The sequence below is a fragment of the Oxyura jamaicensis genome, chromosome 26 (assembly GCF_011077185.1).
Source record: "Oxyura jamaicensis isolate SHBP4307 breed ruddy duck chromosome 26, BPBGC_Ojam_1.0, whole genome shotgun sequence".
NCBI lineage: Eukaryota > Metazoa > Chordata > Aves > Anseriformes > Anatidae > Oxyura > Oxyura jamaicensis.
In genome coordinates, this window is record NC_048918.1 from 6,618,484 (window position 1) to 6,635,155 (window position 16,672).

Here is a 16,672-nt window from a genome sequence, read left to right on the forward strand (position 1 = left end):
GCAGAAGGGTGCCAAGTTTACTTGCAAGTAAATGAAACATTTTTTTTTCTTCATGTGTCAGCAATTAGTCATACTTACCTGGCAAGTAAGAAGATTATATTATCTGTTATAGATGGCTTTCCTGCATCATCTGGTAGCTAGCAGTCTTGTGGCAAAATCTTGCTGCTTGTTTTCTGTTTTCTTGAATAGCTTTTGCAGTTCAGTGCTACATTAGCATGTAGTAATTTGAGTACTGCTGTTGGCAAATTAGGTGGCAAGAAATGCATATTAGATAACTGTTGAAAATGGTGTTAGTGTGCAACTGTTCTGAGTGTAGCTTATCTATTAACTTGCTTCAGACATCTGAAAAACGGTTTGTTTCAGGATAACAATAGCCCTTGCAAATTTTTCTGTGTTTTGCTTCAGTAATCTGCTTTGGGAGCACACTTTGAAAGAGAACTTGTCTTTCTAGGTTGAGAGAACTGGACTTCCATCATTAGTCAGTAAACAGTCCCAGTTCAGAAGATACTGCCTTTCCTATGTTATTCATCACCAAAATTTATTACTAACGTACTAAAATCTCCTCTGTCTCCTTTTTTTTTTTTTTTTTTTTTTTTTTTTTTTTAATAAGCTTAGGAACTAGTGGAGGACAACAGATTTCTGACACATTTTTCACATTCTTGTCACCATCAATTCTTCATCTTACCTAATTACTTACAGCTGTTCTGGTTCAGAACGTTTGTTAACCTAAGCCTCTAGTTTTACTGTTTTAAGTTTGTTAATTATATTTATGGCTAACATTTCTTGTAATCAGTGTCAGTTAACAAAAAAGCTATTGATAAATTCCTATAAATTTTTTTCTGATCAGTTTTTGATTGCCTTAATAGGAAGTTGTTTTTAACAACTTCTTGACAAGTATTGCTAATTTGGTGTGGGAAAAAATGAATAACAATTTGGATCTTAGAGTTCTAGGTTTGACATAGTGAACATTGTCTAGTGACTTGAACACACTTTTTCATTGTTTACCTATTCAACTGATCATTCCTACCCCCCCCCCCCAAGAGTTTAGTGCAGTCTATTCTCCTTTAAAATACCACCCCATAGTGTCTAAAGAATCACAGTGTGTGTTTTCAGAAGCTTGAGTTCCAGTCTGCGTGAAGAACCTATAACTAAAGCAGTCATACATGGATGATACACTGACATGAACGCTTTCTCTCACCTCATTTTTTCCTATGCATCGTAGACTCGTTTAGGTTGGAAAAGACATCTAAGATCATCTAGTCCAACCTTTAATCTAGCACTGCCAAGTCCACTGTTAAACCATGTCACTAAGCTCTACATCTACATGTCTTCTGAATACCTCCAGGGATGGTGACTCAACCACTTCCCTGGGCAGCCTGATCCAATGCTTCACAACCCTTTCAGTGAAAAAATCTTTCCTAATATCCAACCTAAACCTCCCCTGGCACAATTTGAGGCCATCCCCACCTTGCTATAGACTCGTTTAAGTTAACTGTAGAGTGTGTTAAGGTCTCACCTGATCCTCCTTTTCTCCAGGGTAAACAACCACAGCTCTCTCAGCTGTTCTTAAGGTTTGTTCTCTAGACCCTTATTAGCTTTGTTGCCCTCCTTTGGACATGCTCCTGCACCTCAATGTCCCTCTTGTAGTGATGGGCCCCAAACTGAGCACTGTTTGTGAGGTGCAGCATCACCAGAGCTAAGTACAGGGGAACAATCACTTCTCTAGTCCTGCTGGCCATACTATTTCTGATACAAGGCAGGATGTTGCTGGCCTTCTTGTGAATCACCACTAGGTGAGTGACAAGTTTGAAAAAGAAATATGATGGATTTTGTGCTCTAATTCTGGCAGGCAGTATTTTATTTAAAAGTAATTCATTAAAAGAAAAGGCTCTATGCATTTTTAGCAGTAATCCATTTAACTGTTTTAGGTGTGGACATTTTTGAGGGGATTTTTTCTTCTTTTGGTGTAAAGCAAGAGATTTGTTTCTAGAACAGTTCAGTACAAACACAGCAAAATAACCTCCTGCCCCATCCTGGTGACTTTATTTGTATTCAGAATCCCCATCACTTGAACAACAGGTAGCAAAATGATGGGTTTCCTGATCAAAGGTTGTAGTGGTTTTACCCAGCCAGGCAGCTGAGCTCCACCACAACTGCTTTCTCACTCCCCCTCCTAAAAGGGAAAGGGGGAGAAAATAAAATGAAAATGATGCAAGGGTTGAAATAAGGACAGGGAGATCACTCAATAATTATAATCATGGGCAAAACAGACTCAGCATAGATAGATCAATATAATATATTACCTATTACTAACAAGCTAGAGCAGTGAGAAACTAAAAACAAACTCAAGGCACCTTCCCCCTGTCTGCCCTCTTCTACGTCCTCCCCCTGAGCAGCACAGGGGAATGGGGGCTGTGGTCAGTCCCTAATACTTTGTCTCTGCTGCTCCTTCACGGTCACTCCCTGCCACTGCTCCAGTGTGGGGTCCCTCCCATGGGATGCCATCCTTCCCAAACTGATCCTGCATGGGTTTCCCACAGGCAGCAGCTCTTCAAGAACTGCTCCACTATGGATCTGTACCATGTGGAGGCTCTCCATGGGCTGCAGCCTCCTTCAGGCCAGATCTGCCTGCTCCAGTGTAGGCTCCTCCACAGGCTGCGGCGTGGAGATCTGCTCCGCTGTGTTACCCCATGGGCTGCAGGGGGACAGCCTGCTTCACCATGGTCCAGGGGAACTTCTGCTCTGGCACCTGGAGCCCCTCCTACACTGACCTTGGTGTCTGCAGGGCTGTTTCTCACTCCTTGTTCTCCCCCATGTTGTGGTGCAGCAGGCTTTTTCCCTCCTTAAATCTGCTCTCACAGAAGTGCAAACAAAATTGCTTATTGGCTCAGCTCTGGCCAGCAGGAGGTCCCTTTTGGAGCCAGCTGAAACTGGCCCTTCCCAACTTGGGGCAGCTTATGGATTCTTTTCACAGTGGCCACTCTTGCAGCCCTCCACTACCAAAACGTTGCCATGTAAACCCAACAAAGGTGCACAGTAAAATTTGGTAGCTTCTTCATTCCTCTTAATTTCTTAGGGAGTTCCTATCTTCTGTTGTCACACGCGGGATGTTGTCTTCTGTTCTGTGCTGCATGTGAACCTTACCTTTGTTTGAGTCAAGGAAATACCAGAAACTATCAACTGGTTGGGCTGAGGAAGGTAGATCTCTGAACATTAGCATTAGGGATGTGCAGCCAAAGTGACCACTGTTTTAAACCATTATAAAGTTGTTTTGCTCTTTAACACCAACCTAAGTAGAGGAGTGTCCGTTTTTCTAATGAGATGTTGGTCCTGTTATAATTATCTTATGTTTTTTAAAACCACTGAGTACTGTCTCCTGGCCAGATTGGAAGTTGGATAATTCTGTCTTGTGTTTTCTTAATTTCAAGTCCCTCTACTGACTGCTGCTTCCAGGTGTTCTGCTGGATAGCTTTCTTTAAACTGTTTTATAATACTTCTTCTATATTTTCTTCCCCTCTGGGCAGTGACATTCAATCTTCTTTAGTTCCTGCTAGTTTCATTTTATATAGCAGCTTGGATGAAGGGTCCTACTGAAATGCTAATGTGCAGTCTTCAGAGGTTGTACAGATTGATTGCTGGAATTCAAGATTGTGTATCAGGTCCAATGATTGTTATATTGCTGGAGATACCTTGCCAGAATAGCCTATTTGTAGGAATATAGAAACTGATTTTTCTAGAGCTAAGAATACATAGTAATTCCATCATAGAATCATCATAGAATGGCTTGGGTTGGAAGGGACCTTCAAGATCATCTCATTCCAACTCTCCTGCTATGGGCAGGGATGCCACCCCCTAGATCAGGTTGCCCAGGGCTTCCTTCAATCTGCCCTTGAACACCTTCAGGTATGAGGCATCCACAGTTTCTCTGGTCAACCTGCTCCAGTGCTTCACCACCCTGAGTGAAGAATTTCCTCCTAACCTCTAATCTAAGTCTCCCCTCTTTTAGTTTAAAGCCACTCCCCCAATTTCAAGCCCTACAAGCAAGCTCCCTGACAGTGGTGTTAGTTGCTCTAATGAAATATGTTGCTTATTAAAGAAAGAAAGGATTGTAAGGGTGCAGCATCTATGGTGCTTCCTTTTAATCACATTTGAACACTTGATTAGATAATCAAGAAGCTTTGTTATGTAAGGGATGAAAGGAACTATTTAGAGAAAGCATGACTATTTTGTAACTAGGCTCTTCCTCTGTCAATGTCAAAACTTCCTATCTGTATTGCAGTTGAAATGAAAGTAATCAGGGCAAGGCCCAACAACGTATAACTTGCTTGCAGGACTAAGCATTACAATGGGCTTTTGGCATTCCAGGTTTTTGGCATCAGCTCAGCAGTGGAAATGATTGCATAGCCAGTAAGATTTCAGACACATCAAAACAAAACCTGAAAATCACCACCAAAACAAAACTGTAATAACAGTGGTGATGAGAGGATGAGTTCCATGTTATGGGATGGAAACTGATTATGTTTTTTTTGTAGCTCTAAGTCTGGAATACCAGATTCTGCAATTAATGCTGGGATCAAGATCCAAGTGTGAATGCACCAAACTGTCCTTTTTTCCATCCTCCCTTTTGGGACCTTTTTAATTATTAAGCAAGAAATGTGAGTAATAACATATTTCACTGTCATGTATTATTAACCAATAGTCTAGTTTCAGTCTTGGAAGCACAAAATTAAAATCAGCTGAAGTGGTAAATGTGGAATAAATCACCTCAATATCTGTCAGACTATAAAACTCCCTCTCCCTCAATGAACAGAATCAAAGTCCAGTTTTATAATAGTAATTAATAAGTCTTGCAATGGCAACTCTTTGTCTGTCATCATATTGGGTGTTATAGGCAAGAATGTACTTTAATGTGTAGCTGAGGAACTCTAAGTGGTCTGGCTTATGAAAGGTATGCCAGCATCCAAGATTGCTTTAAGAAGAAAGTAAATTTCAGGGCTCTGTAAGAAATACCAAGTTTTGCACATTTGGAATTACCAAATGCAATCTTGAGACACTGCTTCAGTTGCAGTTCTGTTATGTCAATGGTAAAATAATGGCATTCACCAGAAACCTAGAAACCCATGATAACTATTGGCTTCCTTTTTTTTCCCTAGTCACAATGTGTCATGTATGGTAAAGAACAGATTTGTTTCCTTTGTACATTGCTTTCAGGCCCCCAAAGAACACAGGCACGACTCTGTTCCAATTCTAAATTCTTCTCTGCTTCACAGTGCTGTGCTTTTCACACACTGAGCTTTTCCTCCATCTCTCCTGTGTTGAGTGGCAGGTGGTTGCCACTTTTACTGTGTTCTGCTACAGTGTTAGAGCATCTGATACCTGTGTGGCCACAGGACATTCAAGATTCTGTCCTCTCCTAGAGCTATCAAATAACTGTCTATTCATGCATATATAGCAAAAAATACTGTTCTGAAGGGGGCAAAACATTCCTATTGGAATATTGATGTCCCACGCCATAACCATCTACTAGAGGGGGCTGAAAAGTGACGTATGACTGATTATCAGGAATGGTTTTTGCACTTTTGCCTTCTATGTCACAGATGGGCAATGTACTATTAGAAAGCCAATCTTACCTAGATTTTGTTATTTTCCACTGGCAGTATTTTATGACAATACATTTTGTCTAGAGATTTACTCTCCTTTGCTGTTTAGGCTGGGGAAGCAAATGTCAGGTCTGTTTTTTTTTCATTAAAGAAATAAGTTTGTGATTAAAGGCAGGGGCAAAAGTGTACCTTCTAGAATTTGGAAGAAACCAAGCTAAAAATCCTTAATGGTGTTTGTTTTGAAACAGTTTCTGCAGTGGATAGCATCTATTCTTCCAAAGGAAACAGTGAGAGAAACTACAGTTTTATCCAGTGTGCAGTGACTTAAACACCCAGCATGAGTCTTAGTCTCCACTATGTACTTCTAGAAATTGGTGTTCTCCAGAGCATAGAAATTATGAGCCCATGGTTATTTTGGGGCTTCTTGCTAAGATACAGGCTTAGTGTTTTTTTCTATCATGCATGAGAAGACTTGCCCCTATGTCAATGCCTCATTGTCAAAATACCACCTTGAGAGAATTTTTACTTCTTAATTACAAGTCTTGTGAAGATTTTTTATTTTTTATGTATATTTACATTTACAACCCCACCACTTTAATATAGCTCTTAAGCAATGAGCTGTAAAATACCATTCCAATTCAAAAATACACACATCTAGACTCTGCTCTTGTGTAGACAAATGTTCAAAAATAATTCAGAATGGATTATTTTTGTAATGAAAATATTCTGGCAATTTAAAATTAGAAATTTATCTAGCAACATGCAGAACTAGCGTTCTCTACCTGGAATTCACTGAGATGATTAATGATAGAAGACTCATATCTTTATGTATAATTAGTAAAACTGGAAGCAAGTTTTGAAGGGTCTTTTTCAGTCTTTTGGTAATTGTTGGAGATATTTCAATTGAAAATAAACCTACAAGGTTTTCACAGTAACCTGGCAGGTTATGTGATGAAAATTGTTTTGTTGTGGAAGAGAGGGTTACATATAAAAACTGAAAAAATGTGGTCTTTTTATAGGATAGTGAACAAAGATTGTTCAATAGTCCTGTGAACATTTCAGAGTTGTAAGGCTGAACTGAGACTAAGGTGGACATCTTCTGAGGGGTTCTGCCCGTAAGTAAATTGCAAACACAAAAGATTTCCAAGAGAGTTTAATAAATAATGAAGTTCTTTCTGTACTGTATAAACTATAAATACACCATGCAGTCCTTTTATAACTTAAAATAATTTACAAGCTGAGGTAGGGGGTTAGGAGGATGTTGTCGTAGGGTTTAGCTCCATCTCAGGGTCTCCCTGACTTCCTGCTAAGCACACACACGCAGGCTGTGTCAATTCGAATAAACCGCCAGGCTGCTTGCTTGCCCTCCATTGTCAGTGCTTTGACAAAGGTGTGTGTTGTGGTGCAGTAAGAGTTCCAGTGCTTTGCATCAATCCCTCGGCACCCACTGGAGACTGGCTTAGGCTCCCTGCACTTAGTCTCAAAAAAGTACTGTTTAAAAATGTTGTTGTTAATGTTGACCTCTCCCAACACTGTCACCTCTTTGCCTTTGATGTCAGTGGCTGTGGTTTTGTCCCCAACCCACATGCTGACACTGTCACACACTGAGAACTCTCCCCGGTGCAATACAGGATGCGCTGTCCTCTTGGTCCTGGCAGTCCTGTTGAGAGAGACTGCACTGCTGAGCTGTCCCATATTCTGTCCTTGCCCTGATACCGGAGGGGGCCGTGTGCTGAACAGGACCCGAGGAGACCGGAAACGCTTCTTCTTAAATAAACTTGGGTCCATGGTAATATTTATATCTTCTCTTCTACCTATTGTCCAAGTAGGGTGGCTGTGGGTTGTCTGTGGAGCTGCCTTGGAATTGTGGTGTCCGTTACTCTGGTGGGATTTGGGTAGGGAGCGTTCTGCAGGATACTCCAGTGGAGCATTGTCTTCTGACTTTGGAGCTGCCTGTGTGCCGATGAAAAAAGCTATAATCAGAGTGTAGTACAGCATGGACATTACGCTATGCACCTAGAATGAAAAAAAAAGTAGTATTACTGTAAGCCATGCTGGCAGAAACAGATGCTATTGCTGACAATAAATTTGTAAGATACCCAGGATCATATAGATTTCATCAGGTATTCATGTGGGTGACAGATGTTCTTCCGGGATAGCTCATTCAGATGGTATAGAAGTTCTTAATAAAGTGAGAACATTAGAAAAAAATAGCTAAATTGTTATTAATTCCTCTGGTATTTGTTATTATAACACTGTTTATGAACGATTTGTTTGGTGCTATGAATGTGGAGACCATATGGTGACAGCATGTTCCCAGGAGTAAAATCTCTAGTGATTTTTGGCAATAACCTTGTTGGTCAGGGTTGGTTTCTTGGCTGCATATACCCTCTAGAGTAGTGAGAACAGAAGCAGGACTTTGGCTGAAGTATCTTGTCCATTTAGTTCATTTGTCTACAGGTGTGTCCTTTGGGCTAGGGTGGGGACCACCACCAAGCCGTTATTTGTATAACTGGGGGAACCCCAGTGAATCCTGCCATTTATTGCACACTCACAGCCACACTTACCTGCCATGTGGACATGCCCCAGCACTCTGGCTGGCTCAGCAGCCTCCAGCAGCCTCCATCTATCCCATCTGCCCTTTCAGGATGCACCACATTGCTGATTTTGGGCAGATAAAGCCCGGGCTCCTTCCCAGAAGAGCTCAGACATTACACGTCACAAGGGCAGATGGGATTTGTCCAAGTTCAGGCTGCCCTATTAGGACAAATACGGATATTACATAGGAACACCATGGCTGATAGGCTATTTCTGGTTGGTATCTTAGGTACAGCATAGCTAAAACCATTAGGGTCATAGTTCTGGGTATACAGAGAAACACCATCCTTTTTTTCAGAGTGCTGTGAATAAGAAGTTGCACAAATGTCTCTGTATGGTGTATCTAAAGCCAGTGCTAGTCTTCCTTTGGGCTGGAGAATATGTATGTCTGTTTGGGTGTGGAAAAATGTAAGACAAATATCTAAAACATCTCGAAGAACAGTATTGTGCTGGAAGACCTGTAGCAGTAATACCTTGTTAGGTTAATTACCATGTGCTGGCTAATTCAGCTACGTGCTAGGTAACAAACAGGCAGCAAGCATACTGGGAATAAGAGAGACTCAAAAAGGATCTGAAATTGCACCTAAAGGCAGACATTGCATTTCCTCTCTGAAGAACTAGTAAGTAGAGACAGTGTAAACAGAAAAAAAAAAAAAAAAAAAAAAAAAAAAAGCCAGGCTCCTCCCCTGGCTCCCTGCTTTGTTTTGCCTGACATGTCTCAGCTGGCCCCGAATTACATTGTGTCCAGCCAGGAGGCAGGCAGCTGCACATAAACTGGACAAACAGGGTTTTTCAAAAGAGGAATTAGGCTCCGCAATTTCACTGTGATTTCCCAGCATGTTTTAATGTTTTTCCTGGGTGTGGGTCAATGACAGTTGAAGTTCCCCGCTTTCTGTTCATCCTTCTCAGACTAGAATTCAAAGCATCATTAAAGCACACTAGGACTTTAGCTTTGCTAGAACACAATCTTGTATATAATGCAGAACCCTTAGATGTCCCATAGGATCTCATGTGGATACTTTTTATCTTGGACAAGAGCTGAAATGAAATAAACAGCTGTGTTTGTGCAGGGCTGGACAAGCATTTAAGAAAACAGCAAGAGATGCCAAACAGAGGTAGTGACTGAGCAGCATAAAGATGTTATAGTCCCTCCATCGGGGCGACAAAAGGAGACAAAGTTCAAAAGCCATATTAGCAGATCTCTCTGCAACCATTAGGCTGGAAGACCTAGGAACAATATGATGATAAGGAGAGTCAAATCTCTCCCACTGAGAAAACCTTTACTTATCCAGCTATTTTAATTTACTTAAAACAAGTCTGAGGGTTGCTGCTTACCCACATGCTGCTCATGCTTGAGCAGTCATCATTATCTGTATAAGGAAATAAAGCTGGGTGTAGCTCAATAACTTGGCTATGCACAATTCAAAGTGTAACCCCTTGTTCAACAACCAAATTAAAATCAGATGGTTCATTACATCTCTAAAAAGTTAGCTTTTCCAACAGTAATGTTAATGGAAAAGATTTGCAGAACAAACTCCAGGAACAATTTAGGCATGCCAATAGCAGCCTCAGTCTATTGTGTTTATACATAAAGCCCATTTTTATTATTTCCTTCTATAGGATAGAGACATAGCAATTCCAGCAAAAAGCTAATTTCTGGTTTTGTGCCATAGCTTTCTTCTCTGAGCTTCTTTCTTAGGTTGCATATGCTAACATTATTGTTTTAAGGCCATTAACACAAAACCAGAAAGAGACAGACAAAATGTATTTGGAATACCTGGTAGTTTTCCTGAAGATTCACAATCGAGTCTTTTCACCAATTATTACATTAGTGGAAAATGAAAACCAAACAGATTTAAAAAGTGGATTAGTCTTGATGACAACACAAGCAAAAAAAAAAATTAAAAATTTAAAGAATACGTGTGTCTTAAAACTGTTGGGATTGTGACTGTTTTTCTGACATGTACAGATATTTTAAGGGCTGTTTTGAGGGGTTATTTCTAAACTTTGTCATGTGCATAGCTACTGAATCCTTTAATGGTGCTTTCTGAATGTGTTCAGAGCACATGCCATGTGCAGCCACCTGAGCTTCCAGGAGATGCATAGCTGCCATTTTTTGTGCTGGTAGTACAATGTTTGTCACATTGGCCACAAAGGTTACAACAAGCCTTTCAATACCAAAAATGCAAGAACTGTACTAAAACAGAGGATATTTAGTGAGCACTGTGCCATCTAAGCAGACCATCTCTCGTTACACTTAAACATTCCCCACAAAAGGTGCGTCTGGAAGAAGAATAAAAGAAGAAAGAGTAAATGGAAACTCCCATTTTAGCCAGACAATAGCTAGCTAGCAGATACCAGTGAAGCAACTTGCTTAACATTTCAAAGAATTAAGCATTTCCCAAAAGAAGAAAAAATCTAAAAATAATGCAAACTGCTCTCATCTTCACTCTTCATAAGACAGATACATATTTTTTTAAAGTTCAGAATGACAATTCTCATCCTCCTTTATATGTTAGTTAAGTGTCTTGCTACCTATTTTTATGTAAACATTTCCGCTATAGGCATTTGGGCTACTGTGTGATACTGGTAATACGTGATTTCAGTCTGCTCTGAGAAAGTGTGTGTATTGTGCTTACCTCTGAGTATACTGCACAAAAAACTGCTCCCCAGAAAGGTCTTTATTTCATCCAGATGCTGAGCTGGGCTTGGCTGCAACATGCCATCGGGCCAGTTTGGCAGCGTAGCTGAGTCTGGGAGTTGCTTACTCTGCGTTCCACTAGAAGTAGAAGTATTTGTTTCAGTAATTAGCCAGCAAATAAGTGTTTTCAGTACCCTTCCCCACTTGATAGCAGGAGTTCAGGGACAAATCCACTTGCTTGGCTTTCTGAACTGTGCTTTTTTCACTTTTATGGTGTAATAATTGTCAAAGTACAGTTCTTGGCTTTCAAAAGCACCATATTTGTAAGACAGAGCTACCTTTTTTGTCACCTTCCTCTGGCAGGGCCACTTAAAGCAGGTTGCCCAGACCTTTATAGTACCTGCAGGACGTGAACCTATCTGTGCCCTATCCATGTGCTCTGCACACATTTTAATTATACTGTTTATGGCCCATGCCTTGTATCCTTATGATGCCCCAAATCCTGAAAGTCCTTTAGGGATCCTGAAGGAGGGTTGCCAATGTGCAACCTACTATACATTCTGAATAGTCAGTTGCAAGTAATTTCAGTTTAAGTTTTTGTTAACACATAAAGTGAATGTGTGTAATATTTCATACAAAATACTATCTATCAACAGGAGAGTTCCAACTTCCCCACCCACCCCATCACTGTTTGAGTTGCGTATGAAGAAATACTGTTGCACAGTTACTGGGCTGCTCTGTTATAGCATCATTTTTAGTGAAAGTGAGTGGAGAAAAGAAGTACACAGATCAGAGTGATGAAACATCTCACAAGTTATCCAGTGATAGTGATGGGACTCTGCTGATTGTTTGGAATCAGCACTGCTTCAGTGAAGAGATGATGCCTAAAATCTTTCATTCAGACATGGAAAAAAGTAATTCTAAGGCACTTATTCTGCCAGACCAAAAAGACACCCTGTGCTAAGAGCTAGTGAATTGGTCAACCTCAATGCTGGGTGTCTGCAATTTTAGGAAAAAACAGAGTATCAGTGTTCTGCCAAAAATAAAACTTGGAGACCAGCTTGGGATGGTGTTTAGGCTGGGAAATAAGCATGTCCTTTACCTGATGAAACCTCTTAATCAAGACATTTGGCAAACTAGCAATAGTGAGGTAAAAAGACAGGAACCATGTTTCATTTCTGGCTGCAAGAAAATGAGTTATAGTCTTTCTGTTCTAGGCCAGCTTCCTTTTTTTCAAGATTATTCAAGCAGGAATCAGGTGAGAGGTGGAGACATACCTGAGTCTCCCTGGCTTAGGAGAGAGTCTGAAGACCTTTCACAGGACAAATGCCTTAGAATTTATGTTTTTTTGGTATGTGATTCAAAGTGAAATTAGCCATTTGCCTGGGATACTCTTTTCATTGAGGCAACAGTTCTATTTAATGTTTTCATAACTGATGTAGATGATGGACTTGCATGTATACTAAATAAATTTGCAGACAAAAGTAGGAGGAGCTATCAGCTCCCTCAAGGTTAGAGAGGCCTTGCAGAGGATCTTGACAAATTAGAGGACTATGCAATCACCAGCTGTATGAAATTTAACAAGACCAAGTACTGGATTCTGCACCTGAGATGGGGCAACCCTGGCTGTACATACAGACTGGGGGATGAGAGGCTGAAGAGCCCTGTGGAAAGGGATCTGGGGTACTGGTTGACAGAAAGCTGAATCTGAGCCATCAGTGTGCCCTGGCAGCCAACAGGGCCAGATGTGCCCGGGGTGCCTCAGGCACTGCACTGCCAGCTGGTAAGGGAAGGGATTGTCCTGCTGTGCTCTGCTCTGGTACTGCACCACTGCAGAGTACAGCGGGACAATCACCTCCCTCAACCAAATAGTAGTGCTGTGCTTGACGCACCCCAGGATACGGTTGGCCCTCCTAGCTGCCAGGGCACACTGCTGGCTCATATTCAGCTTGCTATCAACCACAACACCCAGATCCCTCTCTGCGGGGCTGCTGTCCAGCATCTCGTCACCCAGTCTGTACATATAGCCAGGGTTGTCCCACCTCAGATGCAGGACCCAGTAAGGCTCAATTCTTCCAATTAGCTTTTGATAAATGTGTGATCTGAATGTTGATTGCTGAATGTGAGTGTTGTGATGGGGTGGAGAGCAAAAAGTGGAAAAAGACAGTGGAAAACCCTTTTCTTCATTATTTATTTGTTAGAGGCTAAAGCTTTGTCAAAGCTTTTGATGGGAGACTTGAAAGACCAGGAAAATAAACAAAAACCTGGTGGAGCGGTCAGTAATCAATTCCATACTGCTGTGTTACAGTTCTACTAGCATGAAAGTGAAAACTGAGACTGAGCCTTGGTTTTATAACAGGACAATTCAGACACCTCACATAATTATTGGCATAGTACTGAGCAGGTAGGAGCATCCCCAGCATGCATAGAGTTTGCTGCTGCTTGAACTGAAGGAACAAATTTTTTCCAAAATGCTTTGAGAAGCCTTTTTGTTGTTGTCTGCACTGCACCATTGAAGCTCCAATTATGTATCAGTTTTATCCTAGGCACTTAGTACTTGTTGCACACATTGATCATAGGCACATTGAAAATACAATTTTCTGAGCTGAAAGTGATCTGTTTTCTTTATTCCCCCAATTACACAGAAATACCTAATTACTTGTTTCTTATTCCATGTGCAATTCACACTTTATAGAGAGACAGAATCAATGTAGAGATATTAGAGTTCAGAAATGGCAATCCTACCTACATATTAATTCTCTGAAAATTTCCATTATATGGAGTGGGAACACTATTATTTGCTTAACTTTTGTATGCGTTGTTGTGTCCACAGAAAAAGTCTGCTGATATAGCCAATCTACAGCTATGCATCTATACAAGAGACAACGGGATTTGTTTAAATCAGAATTAAGTTAGGTAAAAATGGCTAAGGCTCAATTTTTGGAACTGTGTAGTGCTGATTTACCATCTTTATATATTAAATTTAATTTAAGAAATGAAGCCTTAAGGTTTGAAACATCTTTTAATACTAAGATGTTTTCTTTCAAACCCACTGAATTAAAGTTATTTTATGTAGGCTTTTACACACATTGGAGTCCTCAAGATACAAACAGTTTGTTTAGATATGGCTAGGACAAAAAAACCAAAAACCAAAAAACAGGACTCTTGAGATAAATACTATCAGCTTATACTGCAGTATTCTTAAATGAAAAATACAAGTCCTACAATGATTTCCAATCCATGCCATTTCAGCAAAAATGACTTGTGGCACAGTCAAATATACATTTGGTAGCCAGGAGTAATTAGGCTGTTAGATGACAGGAACCAATGATAATGTGTGAGACTGTACTGGGTCTGGCTGGGATGTTAACTTTCCCTGCAGCAGCCCATACAGTGCTGCACTCTGCACTTGCAGCTAGAACAGCAGTGGTATCACACCAGTGCTGTGTCTGCTGCTGAGCAGTGCTGGCACAGCATCAGGACTCTCTCTGACCCTCCTAGGGGGTGGGCAAAAAAGTGGGAAAGAAACATCACCAGGGCAGCTGACCTAACCCAACCAAAGGGATATTCCATACCATATGATGTCACATTCAGCAATAAAAGGTGGAAAAAGGAAGACGAGGGGAGGAGTGGGCTCTCGTTGCGAAAACATCTGTCCTCCTCCCGAACACCGGCTACGTGTGTTGAGGCCCTGTTTCAAGGATGTGGTCAAGCATCGCTCATTGGTGGGAAGTAGAGAGTAATTTCTTTCCTCTGCACTTCCACATAGCCTTTACTTGTTTTGTTTTGTTATTCCCTTTCCCCCTTCCTCTTCCCCTTTTCCCCTTTCCCTTTTTTCCCTTTAGTTGAATTGTTTAATTAATAATAATATTTCCTTAATAATATTTTTTTCTCTTTAATTAAATCATCCTTATCTCAACCCATGAGTTATTCTTTCCTTTACTTCTTCCCCTCCTCATCTGAGGAGGGGGAGTGAGAGAGCGGTTGTCGTGTTCTGCTGCCTAGCATGGTAAAACCACCACAGAGACTTACCTGTCTCATAAGTCTTGAGGTTCGTTTTTTTTTTTTTTTTTTTTTTTTTTTTTTTTTTTTTAAAGTGAAGCACTAGAATTGAATTGGTCTATTCATGTGATATTAATATGCATAAAAATTAGAATGAAGTATATTTGTCTGTAATAGAATATTTTTGTTACCTTATGTTGATGGAGGAAACTGTACAGCTTTCTAATTGCACAGTCACCAGATTCCATTAAAGGAGCTCCTGTGCTTGTAAGGGATGAGATAAATTAATGCTCAATTTGGCTCAAATACAGCAGATACCTTTCTAAATAGAAATAACCATACGCAATAAACATAGGCATAGAATGTAGTAGACTAAAGGATGATACAGTTTGGAATGTTGTTTTCTGTCATTCTTAAAGTTGTTGTCGGATTTTATGGTTGTGCAAAAAACAAAACAAAACAAAACAGAAAGCAGCACATTTGAATCTTTTTGTCTTCATGATTACAGAAATGCTTATGTATTTTGAACTTATGGAATGAAACACATTTCAGAAGTGAGCTTCCTAGTGCAAATAATGTCAATACTCTCAACTCTCATGCAGTTCATGCAGAAGGTGTGGAAGAACAAGGGAGTATGCTTGTGAGAACAGAGTCCCCAAAATATCCGATAATATTTCTCCATTTCAGAGCTGAGGAGTGGTTGTTTTATACAAGAATGACAAAAAAAGAGGTTCATACTATATAGGGTTTGAACCATCAGTGAAGTTTGTGCAGTTCTCTGTAATTACACAATATGGGGAATGTGTGCTGTGCTAAGGCTACTTTTAGCTGATTTGCAGCTGGTAAACTGCCACTTATTTTCTGATGTTATTTGCAGTGATGGATTATATACTTGGCTGTCTATGCAGCAAATAGGATTACAGAGGTCACCAAAACAAGCAACAAGTAGTGTATTAGTTTTATATCACTGCTTCTGGTTAATGGAGAAATGAGGGAGACATTTGATGCTGAGGTTGCTGTTAAAGTGTCTACTGGCACACCCTCACTTTGAACCAGTATCCGAATTAAGATTTTGCAATAGCAGTGGAGGAAAAAAAATCTGAGACCTGGAAGGCATTGAAGGGAATCCTTAAGCCATTATGACTAAGAACACTGTCAGAGGCACTGCATTTCAACTTTCTCTTGATCTTAGCTGATGAGCAAGAAAATAGGAATTTCTAATGGACTCAAGATTTAATTCCTCTATTACATCTACTGTGACTCATCCTGTCAATAAGAGATTTATATATACTGAAGAGCCCTTTGGAACTACCTGTGTCTCATGCACTTCCTTTTGTTCTAAAGGCCTCTAGTATCAAAATGCTCCGAGTACTTATAGGGAGAGCAGTACACTGAGAAAAATGCTGCCCTGCAGCAATTACCATACATGGTTTCAGCATGATCATCACCATCATCACTGGATGTGCTACAAACATGGACCTATCTGCTTCTAGATTTCCAATTCAAGTTTAGTCTAGGCAATGATAATAACAAGAATGCTTGATAGCCTGTGATGCTTGTGTCCATTTTGGATAGTTAAAGAGTGCTATGAATGATGACCTGGCAGGTGATGAGGAGACACCAGATTGGAAACTGATATGGATTTGGAAAACATTTGTACTTAAGCTTTATTTTATGCTTATTGGGGCATAAGTAATGGGAGTGGCTTATCTTCAGAAGCCTAATTTTGTCACTGTTATCCTCTGGAACCAGTACATAAATGTTTCAATTGCTAGTGCCTGTGCAGAGAAGCAGCCTACAGGTAATACTATCACTGCACTAGTCTTCATAG

General features: G+C 40.4%; 1 protein-coding gene and 1 long non-coding RNA gene across 11 annotated transcripts in view; one reads left to right on the top strand and one right to left on the bottom strand.

Moving 5' to 3' along the window:
• Positions 1 to 16,672, top strand: part of LOC118178631 — a 137,939-nt gene that overhangs the window by 41,809 nt on the left and 79,458 nt on the right. The window lies entirely within an intron of this gene.
• Positions 6,735 to 16,672, bottom strand: part of NGF (nerve growth factor) — a 33,862-nt gene continuing 23,924 nt past the window's right edge. Inside the window, exons 2-3 of one of the 5 annotated variants that reach the window (XM_035347338.1) lie at positions 10,838 to 10,977; positions 6,735 to 7,616 (exon numbers count right to left, since the gene is read on the bottom strand). In XM_035347338.1, coding sequence (XP_035203229.1) covers positions 6,885 to 7,604 — 720 coding nt within the window. In that variant the 5' untranslated portion in view covers positions 7,605 to 7,616; positions 10,838 to 10,977 and the 3' untranslated portion in view covers positions 6,735 to 6,884. Of the gene's footprint in view, positions 7,617 to 8,167; positions 8,828 to 10,837; positions 10,978 to 16,672 lie in introns of those variants that run through there. The other 4 variants (XM_035347340.1, XM_035347337.1, XR_004756236.1 and 1 more) reach the window with 4 other exon arrangements.